General features: G+C 46.7%; 1 protein-coding gene across 8 annotated transcripts in view; it reads right to left on the minus strand.

Annotated features, from left to right (window-relative positions):
* Nucleotides 1-15,131, minus strand: part of Thada (thyroid adenoma associated) — a 276,191-nt gene that overhangs the window by 69,348 nt on the left and 191,712 nt on the right. For 7 of the 8 annotated variants that reach the window (XR_003952120.1, XR_003952121.1, NM_183021.3 and 4 more), the window contains exon 30: nt 13,303-13,421. Coding sequence is in view for 6 of the 8 variants with exons in the window: in NM_183021.3 (NP_898842.2) it covers nt 13,303-13,421 (119 nt within the window). In the remaining 2 variants the exon portion in view is untranslated. Of the gene's footprint in view, nt 1-8,074; nt 10,410-13,302; nt 13,422-15,131 lie in introns of those variants that run through there. The other variant, XM_030249803.1, reaches the window with a different exon arrangement.

Below are 15,131 nucleotides of genomic sequence, written 5' to 3' on the forward strand. Positions count from 1 at the left end.
TGAGGGGAGAGGATTCAGAAGAGCTGAGGCCTTTACCCTTTGACAAGTTCTGGGGAGGGATAGCATAAGGCTCACCTACAGTCTGAGGAAGGCACTGGGGCCCTCTTCTCAAGGCAGGTCTGAAAACAAGCCTGCTCTGCTTCCCTTCTGCCACACACAAGGGGGAATCCTGCCATCTCAAGCCATGACTTCCCTCTTGCTGCATGAAGGCTCACCTGGTCTGTTCAGAGGGTCCTTAGGGAGCCCCTGGACTCCCAGAGACTTTTGTGTTTTTCCATCCTTTCATTAAGCACCTTTTTCTTATTAATGCTCTACTATTCAAGCTGTGTGCAGAGAATGATGAAAAAGAGACCTTGTGTGGGTTTTGGGATTTGTTCAAAGCCTGGGAAACTGTTTTATGAGCGATGCATGTTTCCCTCCCTCTGTGACTTGTTTAAAAGTAAAGTTTAATATGCTGCCAGAGAAATTGCTGGTTAATAACTTAATAAGCTATGAGCTGGGAATTATGGGAAAGAAGTAGTATCTCAGAAAACCTTCTTTGTAGTTTGGTCTTGGAGGCTACCTAGCATTGATTATGCTATAGGATGCTAACAGAGCTTCTATTCTTCCAGCTCACTTTCCAGCAGCAGACAAGGAAAATGGCAACTTCTGGATGCTGAATGACAAGTCTGGATGTATCACGGGGAGAATTTCTTATAGCATGTCTGACAAACTATGGTCATGTGAAGTTGGCATGGTATAGGCTTGGACCTCAGTTCCAGCAATAAGAGTAATGGAAGAACAGTAGACCACATTTTATGAAAAGGTTATCTTCAAACATATTTTTCTTTAATTTTATCTTTTTACTAAGAAACATAGACATTATTTTTCCATTTTTCAGAATCAACAACACTGTTTATAGTGCTCAAGTGACCTCCCCAAAATCAGGGCAAAGCCAAGAATAGAGTCAAGGTTTTCCAGACAAACACATTGTATTTATGTTCCAAACACAACTCCTGAAGAGAGACAGTGTGCCAAGCATAAAGGGCATGCTGGTGTGCACCCACACATGCCAGTGTTGGGCCTCTTTCCAGCATGCCTGACAATGTAACATAGCCTAAGCTATTAGACCATAAATACCCCTCTCATGTGCTTGGCTCTTTCACATTGCAAAGCTATTATTACTATGTCTTTTCTAGCCTTCTCCATTTTTTACCCTAATTTTCCTTCCTTCCTTCCTTCCTTCCTTCCTTCCTTCCTTCCTTCCTTCCTTCCTTCCTTCCTCCCTCCCTCCCTTCCTTCCTTCCTCCCTCCCTCCCTCCCTCCTTCCCTCCTCCCTCCTCCCTCCCTCCCTCCCTCCCTCCCTCCTCCCTCCCTTCCTCCCTCCCTTCCTTTCGATATGCGTTCTGGATGGCCTGAAACTTACTCTGTAGACTAGGCTGGCCTCAAACTCACAGAGATCTTCCTAAACCTCTGTCTCCCAAGTGCTGGAATTAAAGATTTGAGACACCACACAGGCATATCCTAACTTTAGAGCTTTCAGCTCTGAAGATAAAAATGGAGCCTCTGGATGGGATGGGACAGGCCACACTAGTGGGCTTCAGGGACTGCCTGGCAGTGCTTCCCTTGAGTTTACTATAGTATGTATGCTCTCCCCAAGCCCCAGGCTTGAGGCTTCCTGTTAAACTGCCTCAAGAAGTAGGCCCTCCCCAGAACACAGGCTGTGGGCTGCTGAGGGAGGGCTCTTCATGCTCTGGCCTGCATGGGAAGGCACTCCCACAGCCTTGCAGGCCACTGTTATCACTGTGGAGGCCTAGGTCCCACAGGTAGTTGAGGGGGCAGGGAGGAGTGCAGTGCAGTGAGGCAGTGCAGGGCCTCTCCCATACTGCCCCCTCACCCATGCACACACCAGCCCCTTCCCTACAAGTCTTCCTGGAAGAGGGCTAAACCCTGGCCACACAGGGCATTTGGGTACCAGGGCCTAATCAGCTCAAGACTGAGGCAGGGAAGGGACATGGTGCCATAAAGTCTGTATCAGAGTAAATGACTCCAGAGGCACTAAAAGATCACTCCTACAGGACATCTGGGTGACTAGGAGAACTAACTTACTCACACACCAGAATCTACACTGCTTGGCAGAGAAGAGGCAGCAGCCTGCCGGAGCAGGCCTCTCAGGAAGAGGTGTAGAACAGCAGCCTTTAATGGCAAAGTCTAGAGCTGGGTCCTCTATAGGAGTGTGGCTTCTGCAAGAGGCCTGGGAACAGTGCAGGCTTGCAGGATCTTCTACAAGGATGATCAGGCAGCAGGAGGCCGGGCAAAAGGTAAATCAGAGTTTGTTACTTTCACCCCAAGTGGAGCTGTCTTCTGGGGGACCACATCTGTTACAATGGCTGCCCAACCCCTTGCCAATCATCTCTTCTGCTTATTTATTTATTTATTTATTTATTTATTTATTTGATCACTGTTTTGAAATATGGAGTCGGGGTACTTCCTTAGTCCACTCTGTGCTCCCAGTGGGATGGAAGACATCAGGCAGCCTCCAGGCCTCACCCTGACTAAACTGTATTTACCATCTCTCCTAGGTTAGCTCCAGCATCTTGAGTTTCCACAAAAGCTTCTTTTTGAGGGAAGAATTTCACCAGACGAGATAATCTTTACATTCCCTTTCCAAGTATAAACTCCTTCTATGGTCCTCTTAACAAAAATACAAAGATGCAAGCCATGATATTTCCATTACTGGTAACTAGCAAACGGCTGCTCGGGAGCTTCTGAAATTTTGGATTTCAAGTGTGTCTAGGCAGTTGCCTTTCACCAGTGTCTACCCGAGACCAGCGATTGTCTCTTAAAGTCCTGGACCAACCAAGCACCAATTCCTTTAAGGGCCGTCCCATTTGTTCTCTTCCCCATCCTCTTCCCCATCCAAGCACCAATTCCTTTAAGGGCCGTCCCATATGTTCTCTTCCCCAATCTTGCACAGCATCTCTTCTGGTTCTATAAGCCCACTGCTCATGATGCGAGATCCAGAGGCACCATCTTGACAGGCTCTTTCCTATCACTCTGGTATTTAAAACCACACTCCTGTTTTAAAGCTAATCTCAAACATCCAGCTCCCCTAGAAAGCCTTTTTGTCTGTACTTTTGTACCTATTTGAGCGCCACGATTGGTTAACTGTTTCATGACACTGGACTGCATGATAAGCAGACCATGACAACGGAGGCCCTAATGTGGCTCTAGCCCATGCTGAGAGTGCTCACCGCAATGCTGAGCTCTGCACTAAGGCTCCTTGCTGCATGAGTAGCAGCTATTGCTTCTTAGTCAACAAAGGCTGGGCTGTATCCATGTAACTTCTCTCATTCTGCAATCACACAGCATTAGCCTATCGAACAATTAAACCTCACCTAGCCTGTAAAGGTCTCTTTCCCTCAGAACACTTCCTTGACTCCTCAGCCCACAAGCTCGCACTTATTGCTTCGATCTCAGCTCTACAGTGACTCATCTCAGCCCTTATTAAACTCTTACTTGCTTATGGTTAATCTGTTCTTGTCTTGGTCAGACATTTTTGTTTGTTTGTTTTAAGAGATTTATTTTTTATTTTATATATATGGGTATTTGCCTATATGTATGTCTGCATACCATGTGTATGACTGCTGCCTTTAGAGGACCAGATCTCCTGGGACTGGAGTTGCAGCTAATTGTTAGTTGCTGGAAACCAAACCCAAGTATTCTGCAAGAATAACAAGTGGTCTTAACCCACTGGGCCATCTCCCTAGCATCCCCGAGTGGTTTTTGAAACAGGGACAATATCTTCCATCTTATAGTTATATTTTGGCTGTTGACACAGGGTTTCCCTATGCTGCCTAGGCAAGTCTTGAACTGGCAGCAATCCTCCTGTCCCAGCCTCCTGAGTGCTGGAATTATAAGGCCACACCCACTGTGCCCTAAAAGTATCATTCATTTTATATTCTCCATCACGCTACTACATTGTTCTCTAGTGTCTGTGAATTGGAATTGGTTTTAATTCACTGGAAATGGCTCAAGGAAGACCCTGGTTTATCTAAGAGACAGAACTTGATATACATTAAAAGGAAAAAAAAATACTGTACTAGGGCTCTACATAGTATTATGAAAATGCAAGTCAGACCATGACAATATTGTGCAAAACTTCTAACAGCAACATTCCACCCCCATTCTCCCAAGATCAACAGCACTGAGTGGAGGAAGATAGTTATTTCTGTGCCTTCAAACAAGCTTATTACTAACTCCAGGGTAGGGTTGCAGATTTCGGCATTTAAAGAGCATAAAGCATCAGCAGTTGGGGACTGAATGCCTGGTACACAACTGTGTGAAAGGACTATCTTTCACTTTCCAGTGCAGTATGACGCTTGGATCTGGATCCTGGGCTCAGTTAAACATACTAATCCGCATAAGACTGCTTTACCCCGACCAGCCTGCATAAGCCCAGCTGTCAGCAAGAAACTTCCAATTTCACTTCTTCAACAGCTTGCTCCTTGCTGCATTTGCAAAAGCAGTATGTAACGAAGAGGATGTTTTGCACCTTGTTTCACAGGTTTGGGTTGAAATGTAACTTCATACTTCTATTGTTTTAAAAATACAAACAGGATCTCAAGGTGTCCTGGCCTTAAACACTCCTGAGATGTCTGAAAGGGAAGAAGTCTGGATCTAAAATACACCAATCCCACCTCCCCCATCAGTTCTTCACCAGGTTGAAGGTGACCTCAACAGGCTGAGTTAGAGGACTGAAGAAGTCCTAATGGTAGTCTCCTCTCCCCAGAGTCTCAGACTGAGAGCAAGGCAGTGGTCACATTCCCACTCAATCTGTCTGTCCCTCAGATGTCAAGAAGAGGGACTGCTGGGGAAACCTTTTAGACAAAAGAAGGGGGGGGGGGAGAAAAAGGAGAGGTGGGGGAAGAAAAGAGAAAAAGGAACGGAAAGCACCAAGTCCAGCCCAGCCCACCCCCCCACAAAAGCAGGTGTGCTACGTGACTAGCTAGCCTTGTTGAGACTCGCGTGTCTTCCAGTCTTGGCAGGGACCACAAATGATAGCCTTACAATGCCCCACGATCACCCTACTACAACAGCCCCTTTGGGCTGGACTCCTGCCAGTGGCAATGGAGGTGGGACAGCAAGCTGCAGCAGGCTGAGGGCTTAGCCACACTGTTTCTCAGGTCACTGCAAAAGAGCGAGCTACTTCCTGTGGAGGAGAGCAGTCCAGAACACAGGAGACTGGGAAGAGGCTGGGGCCATGGGAAAGTAGAATCAGACCCAAGCCCCAGTCTTTCTGCCCTGGCAGTGTAGTCTCTTGTGTGAATAAATCTGGTGGTTAGAAAAAAAAAATGCTGTCTTCAGCTCTTGTGAAGCAAATGGAATTCTTTCTAGAGCAGATTCTGAAGCTGGCTATAGACGTCTGGGGAAGACCTGGGACTGCCACACACAAGCAAGCCCCAGCCTTGTCTCTATAAGCACATTTTACTCACATTCTTAAACCCATAGGCCCTCAAGGGGAACAGCACTCAGCTTACTGGGGACTAGTAAAGAAGGGGGACACAGGGGTGGGAGGAGTGATCAAAGGAAGCTGAGAAGGAGGTGAGCCGTGTTACAGTTCACAGTTTGCAAGTCAGAGCTGGCTTGAGGGGCCAAGTACTAGAGTGGGCCCACAAACACAAGCTCTCCCATACCTACTCCCTTCATCAACACCATTTTACTGAAACAACCAACCAACCCCCCCCCCCACACACACACATTTTTCTTACTCACCTTGAGATCTATTCTCATATTCTCAAAAGCCTATTTTCCTCATCAGACTATAAGATTTATTTAACAGAATGACAAATAGCCAACTGCATGCCAACAGAGCACCAGTCCTCCCACAGGCCCTGAGGCCACAGGGATGGCTGCCTGAACCAAGAAATATAACTTTCCCACAGTGTCCTGGTACCATGCAGCCCTGACATTGGGAGAGGCTGCAGGCCTGATGGCTTTGGAAGTCTTGAGTCTGCTTCTGCCTAGCAAGGGGGAGTAAGGCCATGAGCATGGGAAGAACATTTCTAACTGGGTGCTAGAACTACAGTGGCTGATGGCTTAGCCTTTGCTAAGTTCATAAACTATGAACTTTGTCTCAGGGTCAACAGCAGCTCTCACTTGGAGCTGGCCAAGTATTTAGGTGCTCAGGTCCTACCTTCAGTCTAACTAGTGACTTCTGAGAACACGTTCTATCTGAGCAGCTCTATTTTAGACAGTCCAACATGACAAGCAGTGTCTGGACACATGGAGGCAGTAAGGTCCAGGAAAAAGCTTGACAAGGACTTGGCAGCTGAGTACAGATATTAGCAGTTTTCAGTGGGGTCCACGCCTGTTCAGCTGTGTAGATGGATGGGTTCTCCTGACCTCTGAGGGTTACATCTCTGCAAATGCATAGGGACTTCACAGGGTTTTCCGTATTTAAATCCCAGATCCAGGAGTTTGCCTGAGAACCTGTTTTGTTGCCCTCTTTACACTGCACTGTGGTTTTAAGAAATAGTTGCAGTGCCTAAGTCAGTCTGGCCTCGCCCAGAAAAGGCTGATAAACAAACTGACCCAAGTACTGCCTGTTCTACTTTAGCCACATCTTAAAAGATGAAAATGTAACACGACCCTCTGGAACAAGGACCACATGAGGGTCCCTGGCTTCAGTGGACTTGGGAAGGCAAAGGCATTTATTTCTACAGCAGAGTCTCTCAGGGTGGGAGTTGACACTGGGAGGTTTTAAATCTTCCCCGGTGATTCCAGCATTCTACCCTGAGCATCAGGAACTATTGTTTGGAATGAAAACTTGCTACCAGCCAACCTGGCATTTGTTAGTGCCAAGACCAGGAGTCACAGTCTCCTGTGGGATCCTAATGGGAGAAGTGGCTGGGTGAGTACAGCAGTGATGTGTGTAAAGCACGCTCTATTAAAAGCAATGACCAGAGCCAGAGTGGTAGTGTCCCAGTGTCATCCCAGCAGTAGGAGGGCCGTGGCTGGCCTAGGCTAAGGAGCAAGGCTCTGTCTGTCTCAAAGTAAAATTAAAGCTATCACCATCCCCACTCTCCCAGGAGGAGGCTAGCAAGACAGAATGTGCAAACAAGCACACACAAAGAGACATAAAGCACATGGCTTGCTACCAGGATCTGAACAAGTTTTTGTTTGTTACCTGGCACCCCTGGCAGAGCACACAGTACACCCAGGCCCTAGTGGTACCCTGGGAAAGCCCAGGGAAAAGTCCTTATGAACCAGAAACAAAAGGTTAAAGCGTGTCAGTTACTGTGTTAAAACATTGAAAGTAAAAGTTGAAAACATAACCATACTTGTTTGCCTTATCTCTTGAACTTATGCCAAACTAAACTAGTGTTATACATAGGGTGTGTCAACACAGAAAAGTTAATTTTCTAATACCAAGAGCATTTTGAGATAAACTCATGGAATCATATATATTGATTGCTTCATCCAGAGCTTGGTACAAAGTAGGCATTCCAAAAATAACTTTTAAAAACCCTTAAACTTTTGGCAAGGTCTCCATGCACTGTTTGTGGGACGAGGGTCTCACAACGTACAGCAGCTGTAGCACTGCGCTGCCTCTCAAGAGACTTAGTCTGCTTTTAGAAATGAAACCTAAGGCCAGAGTTACAGACTGACTCCACACCACACGCAGCAATGAAGGCAAAGTAGAGCAATGAAGCCAATTATAGTGGCATATGCTTTTAATCCCAGCGCACTTGGGAGGCAGAGGCAGGTGGATCTTGGTGAGTTTCAGGAGAGTAAGAACTATATAATGAGACCAATCTCAAAAAACCCAGCAAAACAAACCAATAAGCCCAATCTCTCTCTCTCCGCCCCCTCATACATACACACACACACACACACACACACACACACACACAGGCATAGAGACACACAGAGAGATGCTTAAGCCCACTTTTCAACAAAAGATTCTTTTCCTAGTTAATCAAAAAGGCAAAATTAGGCAAAATTATTTTTTTTGTAGAGATGGATAGTGATAGGAAAAATCAACCCCCCAATTCCCCAAATTGAAAAAAAAAAAAACTCTGAAGAAATAATAGAGATTTTAGTTTTTGTTTGTACTTGCTATTTTTAAATGTTTTAAGTATGAAGTTACTATGTTAACCCCAGCACTTCTATCTCTTGGCTGTCCCATCACACGCTGCCAATGACAGCTCTACTTTCTGTGTCTATGAACTATCTGCTCAGCCAGCCATCTCTCGGGGTACCTCCATGTGGTGGCACAGGTCAGATCTCTCTTGCTGCTTGGGGATATAGCTGTGGCAGCGCACTGGCCTAGCATGTGGAAAGGCCTGGGTTCAATCCCTAGTTGAGGATGGGAACTTCTCTTTTAAAGATGGACTAATGTTACCATATGTATATAGCATATTTTGCTTACATTGTCAGCAATGAACACTGCTGTTCTGTGGTTTGGTGACCAGGAAGAACGTTGCTCTGAGCATAGCAGTACAACCATCGAAGCCTGCTTTCTCTTTCTCTGAACTTAGACGGAGAACTGCAGGATTAGATACTGATTCTATTTCCAGTTTTTAAGGAAGTGTGATACCATTTTCCATAGCAGCCATAAAGTTTTAAGTAATAATAATAGCAAATATTTTCATATTGCCAAGTGAAAAAAAGGAAGCTATAACTTTTATACTTAATAGAACCTTAGCTATGTTTTTTAAAAAAAGGAAAAAGATGATGTAACCACAGAGAACTGTGCTAAGAGTAGATTTCACTTTTATATTGTTTTTCAAATTATTTTTCCTTGCTATGAATGATAGCCAAGGAAAACCAGGGATGAAGTTCTGTAGAGAATGTTTCCCTTCGGCCATCCCATTCCCCACCCCAGAGCCCAGCAGCACACAAAGCTCACCTGCTTATCTTCTTCAGTTTGGTTTGTTTTTTTGAAACTGTTTCACTGAGTAGCTCAGACTGGTCTGAAATTTGCAACAGCCCCTTTGTCTCCGTACCCCTAAGTAGTAGGATTAACACACGTGTACCCACACACATGGTTTATGTCATCAAGTTTTCTAAAAGGAACATCCAATACATATTTACTCTTTTATGGCTGAGGGAAACACAAGATAACAAACCACTTCTGAAAAAACTGAAGCCCAATATAATTGTAATCCCAAGTCACAGCCAAGGTAAACAAGCCGTTTCCTCTGAGTCCTGCTTGAGAGAGCTTTTCAAAGTTCTTTCTGTTAGGGTGGAGCCTGTGACTGCTAGGACAGCAGAGCTGCAGCCTGAAGACAGCAAGCGCAGCAGGAGGACCATCCAAGGGGCCTGGACTGCACCCTGTTGTGGCATCCCTAGACAATGTTGTGACATCCCTAGACAATGTTGTGACATCCCTAGACAATGTTGTGACATCCCTAGACAATGTTGTGACATCCCTTCCCAGGACGGGGCTCATTCTGAATCTCACTTGCTTCCTGACCTGGGCAAGATTTCCACCCCACCGGGATCTGGTAACTGCTGCCCTCACACCGGGATCTGGTAACCGCTGCCCTCACACGGGGATCTGGTAACCGCTGCCCTCACACGGGGATCTGGTAACCGCTGCCCTCACACCGGGATCTGGTAACCGCTGCCCTCACACCGGGATCTGGTAACCGCTGCCCTCACACGGGGATCTGGTAACCGCTGCCCTCACACCGGGATCTGGTAAATGCTGCCCTCACACGGGGATCTGGTAAATGCTGCCCTCACACCGGGATCTGGTAAATGCTGCCCTCACACCGGGATCTGGTAACCGCTGCCCTCACACCGGGATCTGGTAAATGCTGCCCTCACACCGGGATCTGGTAACCGCTGCCCTCACACCGGGATCTGGTAACCGCTGCCCTCACACGGGGATCTGGTAACCGCTGCCCTCACACGGGGATCTGGTAACCGCTGCCCTCACACGGGGATCTGGTAACCGCTGCCCTCACACGGGGATCTGGTAACCGCTGCCCTCACACGGGGATCTGGTAACCGCTGCCCTCACACCGGGATCTGGTAACCGCTGCCCTCACACCGGGATCTGGTAACCGCTGCCCTCACACCGGGATCTGGTAACCGCTGCCCTCACACGGGGATCTGGTAACCGCTGCCCTCACACGGGGATCTGGTAACCGCTGCCCTCACACGGGGATCTGGTAACCGCTGCCCTCACACGGGGATCTGGTAACCGCTGCCCTCACACCGGGATCTGGTAACCGCTGCCCTCACACGGGGATCTGGTAACCGCTGCCCTCACACGGGGATCTGGTAACTGCTGCCCTCACACCGGGATCTGGTAACCGCTGCCCTCACACGGGGATCTGGTAACCGCTGCCCTCACACCGGGATCTGGTAACCGCTGCCCTCATACCAGAGGAAAGAACTGGACTGAGAAGGGAAGGCTGAGAAAGGGAGAAGGGAGGACAGGAAGGATTAATGAGCTGATTTCCATAAGACTCCTGACATCCTGGAATGAAAAGCAGCCTGCAAGAGCAAATGCCATGTTCTTTATTCAAACCACATTCCCACCCAGCCATTTATCATGGAAAAGTCCCCAACAACGTTGCTCAACCAGCTCATATAAATAAACCCTGATTAATCTTGTAAAGTATAAACACAAATGTATGACAAAAGTCTGTATGCTTTTAACTTCAGAGTTCAAATTTTAAAATTCACTTGATTATCTGTAGCTCCCATAATTTTTTTTTTTTTTTAAAAGAAACCTTTTGGAACAAAAGGACAGATAAATGGCTCGTGCCCTAAACCCTCGAGCTCACTGGACTGAATGAACTCAAGGATTGAATAAACTACAGGAGGAAAAATGTGTTACTGCCAGAACCGAAACAAACTGTTTGTTGTTTCTTCCTTCCTTTTTTTTTTTTTTTTTTTTTTTTTTGAGACAGGGTTTCTCTGTGTAGCCCTGGCTGTCCTGGAACTCACTCTGTAGACCAGGCTGGCCTCAAACTCAGAAATCTGCCTGCCTCTGCCTCCCAAGTGCTGGGATTAAAGGCTGCACCACTGCCCAGCAACTAAGTTTCTTTTCTTGGCAACAGTAATTTCTCATAGGTTACATTAGAAAGCTACAGAGAGGCCTCAGTAAGTCCAAGGCACATTTATCTTTCATATGTAAATGCCCAGGAATATAAAGGGGCCTCTTCAGCAGTTGACTCTGGAATACTCCCACAGTAACATCTTCATGGCAAAGCAGGGAAGAAAGTCAGAAAGGTTTTGCTCTGATAGGCAACTACCATGACCCTAAATGGGTTCATCTGAGCATTCAGTTGACCTGTGTAGACAAACATTTTCCACAGCAAGAGGCCCTCAGAGACAAGGCAGGCCCAGGACAGGTGATATTTTCATTACCTACATGGAGTTCTACGGTTTCCAACTCAGCCTGTGGCATTCCTCAATAATGTGGGTAATACAGAATGGCTCCTGCAAAGCTCTGGAATATCCTCAGCTTCTGCAGCACGATTTCCTCCCAAACTCTACCCTAGGCTCGAACACACCCTGATTAATACTTGTAAAAACCGTATGTTGGGGAGCAAGAGGAGGCCTGGCATTAGGAGCCACCTACTGAGTGGGAAGTTCACACTTGGATAAGAGAGCTGACTGTAGGAAGCACAACTGTGGCTTTCCTGTGCTCTGGGCAAGGAGGCAGAACCCAGTGAGCTCATGTGACTCAGGGCTGTATTTTCTAGGCTAAGGCTAAAGAAATCAGAGGAAAAAACCTCAGAAGGGGGTGGAGGGATGCTCACAATGACAAGGTTGATTGGACAACAGTGACAGGGACCATGGAGGATGTCTGCCAAGGTAGGAAGACCCTCTCCAGCTGAAGAGTGGCTGTGTAGAACTAAGACTTCTCAGCCACCTCCAGGCACTGAACAAACTGTGCCCGTCAAAGTCTGGCCTGTCCCTCCATCTTCTTTCTCATGCACCAAGAAGGAATGGCCTAAGGACTTCTGGTGCGCCTGAGCAAAAGGGACAGAGACTCTTCCCTATACAAGCTTCAGAGCCACGGCTTAACTCCCGACGAGGGTATGGCTAAAAATGATTTTCAGCAGACAATTCTTGGAGAGCCTCCATTTCCTGACCCCAGAACAACAGCTGGAAGATCTGTAAAGACAAGGCACAAATGCGACCCCAGGCCTCTGTTCTCTGGAAGTGTGTCTTAGGGAGGCTGAAGGCAATGGGCTACACAGAAGGCAAGCAATCTCACACTTAGGGAAACCACTGAGCAGCTTCCATAACCTCAGTGGCACTTTAGACAAAGAGGACCCAACCAGTGAGCACGCCCACAGTTAAGTATGGCCTGAGACAGTCACTACACACCCTATCACCACACCCGCCGTGGTGGACAGCCACCAGTGGCTCGCCACACTTTCAGTGTGACCTGCCCAGTTTCCTCTACCTCATGGAGGGTTATGGCATCATTTCACAGGGCTGTCTTAAGTACTACTGGCCTCTTCTTTCTCTCCCCCCCAACCCCCCAGACAGGTTTCTCTGTATAAGAAAGCCCTGGCTGTCCTGGAATCACTTTGCAGGCTAGGCTAGCTTCAAATTTATAGAGATCCGCCTGCCTGTCTCTTGAGTGTTGTGATTAAAGGCACGCACCACTGCCCACAACTGGCCTCTTCTTAACTACCTTTGCTAAAGTTAACTCCTACAGGAGCCTTGAAGAGACACTGTTCTACCAATATCTGGGGATCCAAAGATTTTGCACACAGTGTTAAGAGTTTTCTCTACACATGATAAAATGGAAGGTTGTTTTTACTCTTCACATCACTTTATATTCTAAGTTCCAGAACAAGCACATGTAAGACTGGCAAAACAGAAAGAAAAAAAAAAGAAAGAAAGAAAAAAAAGAAAAAGAAAGAAAGAAATAAAGAAAAGAAAAAAATGAAAAAAAAATAAAAAAGGTCCCCTCCACTTTTGCTGACATAAGCCGACTACCCATCGAATCCTGGCAAACTTCAGTTCCCTCTTCCATGCATGTTCTACCTTCTCTTCAGTGCCTTCAAGCACCCAAGGGTTTGTACAATGCAGACCAGCTAACAGTGTTGGGGTCTTGGCGAGGGTAAGCAACATCTGACTATTGAAATATATTAAACTCCTAGCACCAACGCTTAGCAATTTTAGAAAAATTGTCAAGAAATACTTTTTCACCACAATGCAAAGGTCTAAAATACTCCAAAAAGTCTGGAAACGACTGAAACCTCCTCACAACTTGAAAGAGCAACCCTCTAACACCACTCACCCAGTGCTGTCTCCTCATTCACGTGGGCTTTTACATACCTCATGGCCAGCCAGAGTTTGGCTTTGGTACAAGCAGTGACATCACTCAGCTCTTGCAGGAAATCTGCATTTGTTCTGTGTCTGCAGTCTGTAATGTAGGCTTGTAACAGATGAAAAACCTGAACCAGAAAAGAGGAAAAACAATACTTGGCTGTGAAAATGAGATTTCTTCAAAATGGTTCCTCAAAGGAAACGAACTCTGTCTCCACAAGAAAACAGGCTGGGGGGCTGGGGGCAGCCCAGGGTTGGGCCACACAAACCCATGCTCTGGGTCACTCCCACAATTCCCTAGACCAAGGATCACCGTGACCACATAATCATCAGCCTCGAGAGCTTCTTAGGTAGAAACAAGAAGTGGAATTACCTTTATGTCAGCAATCTTACAAGAAACTACACTCCAAGTCTGCACAGGAAGGAACTATGAGTCTGTGTGGCTTAGACATATACTTGGGTTCATAAGGCAGTGTGGGCCAATGAGATAGGAACAGCACAACACACCTGTGTAGAAGCAGGCAGTACTGTCTGTAAACAAATCTCTGAAACTTTTCCTTAGCAGTCAGAAGGGACAGCAGTCAGATGTGGCATACACTTGACACTTACATGACAGTTATATACCAGGAATTAAAAGCAGAAAGATCAGAGCCTGATGTCTCTCAAGTGTTTATATGTATGATGGTGGCACTGTTTGGCCACACAATCTAGACCACTGTGCCCCTGTGAGGAGCACAGATCTTTGGGGAACAATGAATGAGACAGAGGGTTCTCTGGCCTGAAAGCCTCAATGGCACACAATTCCTTTGTTTGGTTGGTCACCTACATAAGCATATAAGGATGAAGGAAACAAAGTGCCAATAAACACATAAGAAATTTAAAATGTTTTCCCTTTTCTTTTCTGTTGTATCCTCTGCCAGCAGGGCTGGCACACAAGCTGCCACATGTGGCTTTATGTGGGCTCTTGGGATAAGTGCAAGTACTTTACTTATGGTACCACCTCCCAGGCTGTGCCTCAGTCTTAAGTGATAATAATAGCAAATATTTTTACATTGCCAAGTGAAAAAAGCAAGCTATAAGGGCCTCTTGCTGTTTGTCTACACAGGTCAACTGAATGCTCAGATGAACCCATTTAGGGTCATGGTAGTCACCTGTCAGAGCAAATTCTTTCAGACCTTCTTCCCTGCTTTGCCATGAAGATGTTACTGTGGGAGTATTCCAGAGTCAACTGCTGAAGAGGCCCCTTTATATTCTTGGGCATTTACACATGTGCCTTGGGACTACAGCTGGAGTCACAGGTCAAGATTCTCTCCCTGCTCTGCCCTTTTTTAGATAAGAACTCAAGTAGCCCAGGGTGGTCTCAAACTCCCAATGTAGCTAAGGATGGCCTTGAACCAGTTGATCCTCCTGCCTCCTGAATACTGGAATTACAGGTGTATGTCACCATGCCTAGTCTACTGTTTCTTGGAAGGGTGAGTCTATGGGAGTGTGGGCCCAGCCCCTGTATGCACACTGAAGCGCTTTCTCTAACAAAGGACCTGCTCTTTCAGGAGCACAGATCAGATGCTGCTGCCTCACCACAGCCTGCAGGGACCAAACCACCCGGCATAGAGCCTGGAGAACTGGGCTGGCCGGGGCTTCTGTTCCTATGCGGTGACTGCCAGAGGGAAAAATACCTCCCTTGGTCTCAATCCCCACTGTCCCAAAAGAGCTGGCAAAGTCACTAGGCCTTGCTTTCTTTTCTCCACAGCTGCACTAAACCAACCACCAGGGCTTTCATGTGTCACAGCGCTGTAATTAATCAGCAGACACCAGCAAAACACACGGCTGTGGAATTT

The sequence above is a fragment of the Mus musculus genome, chromosome 17 (assembly GCF_000001635.26).
Source record: "Mus musculus strain C57BL/6J chromosome 17, GRCm38.p6 C57BL/6J".
NCBI lineage: Eukaryota > Metazoa > Chordata > Mammalia > Rodentia > Muridae > Mus > Mus musculus.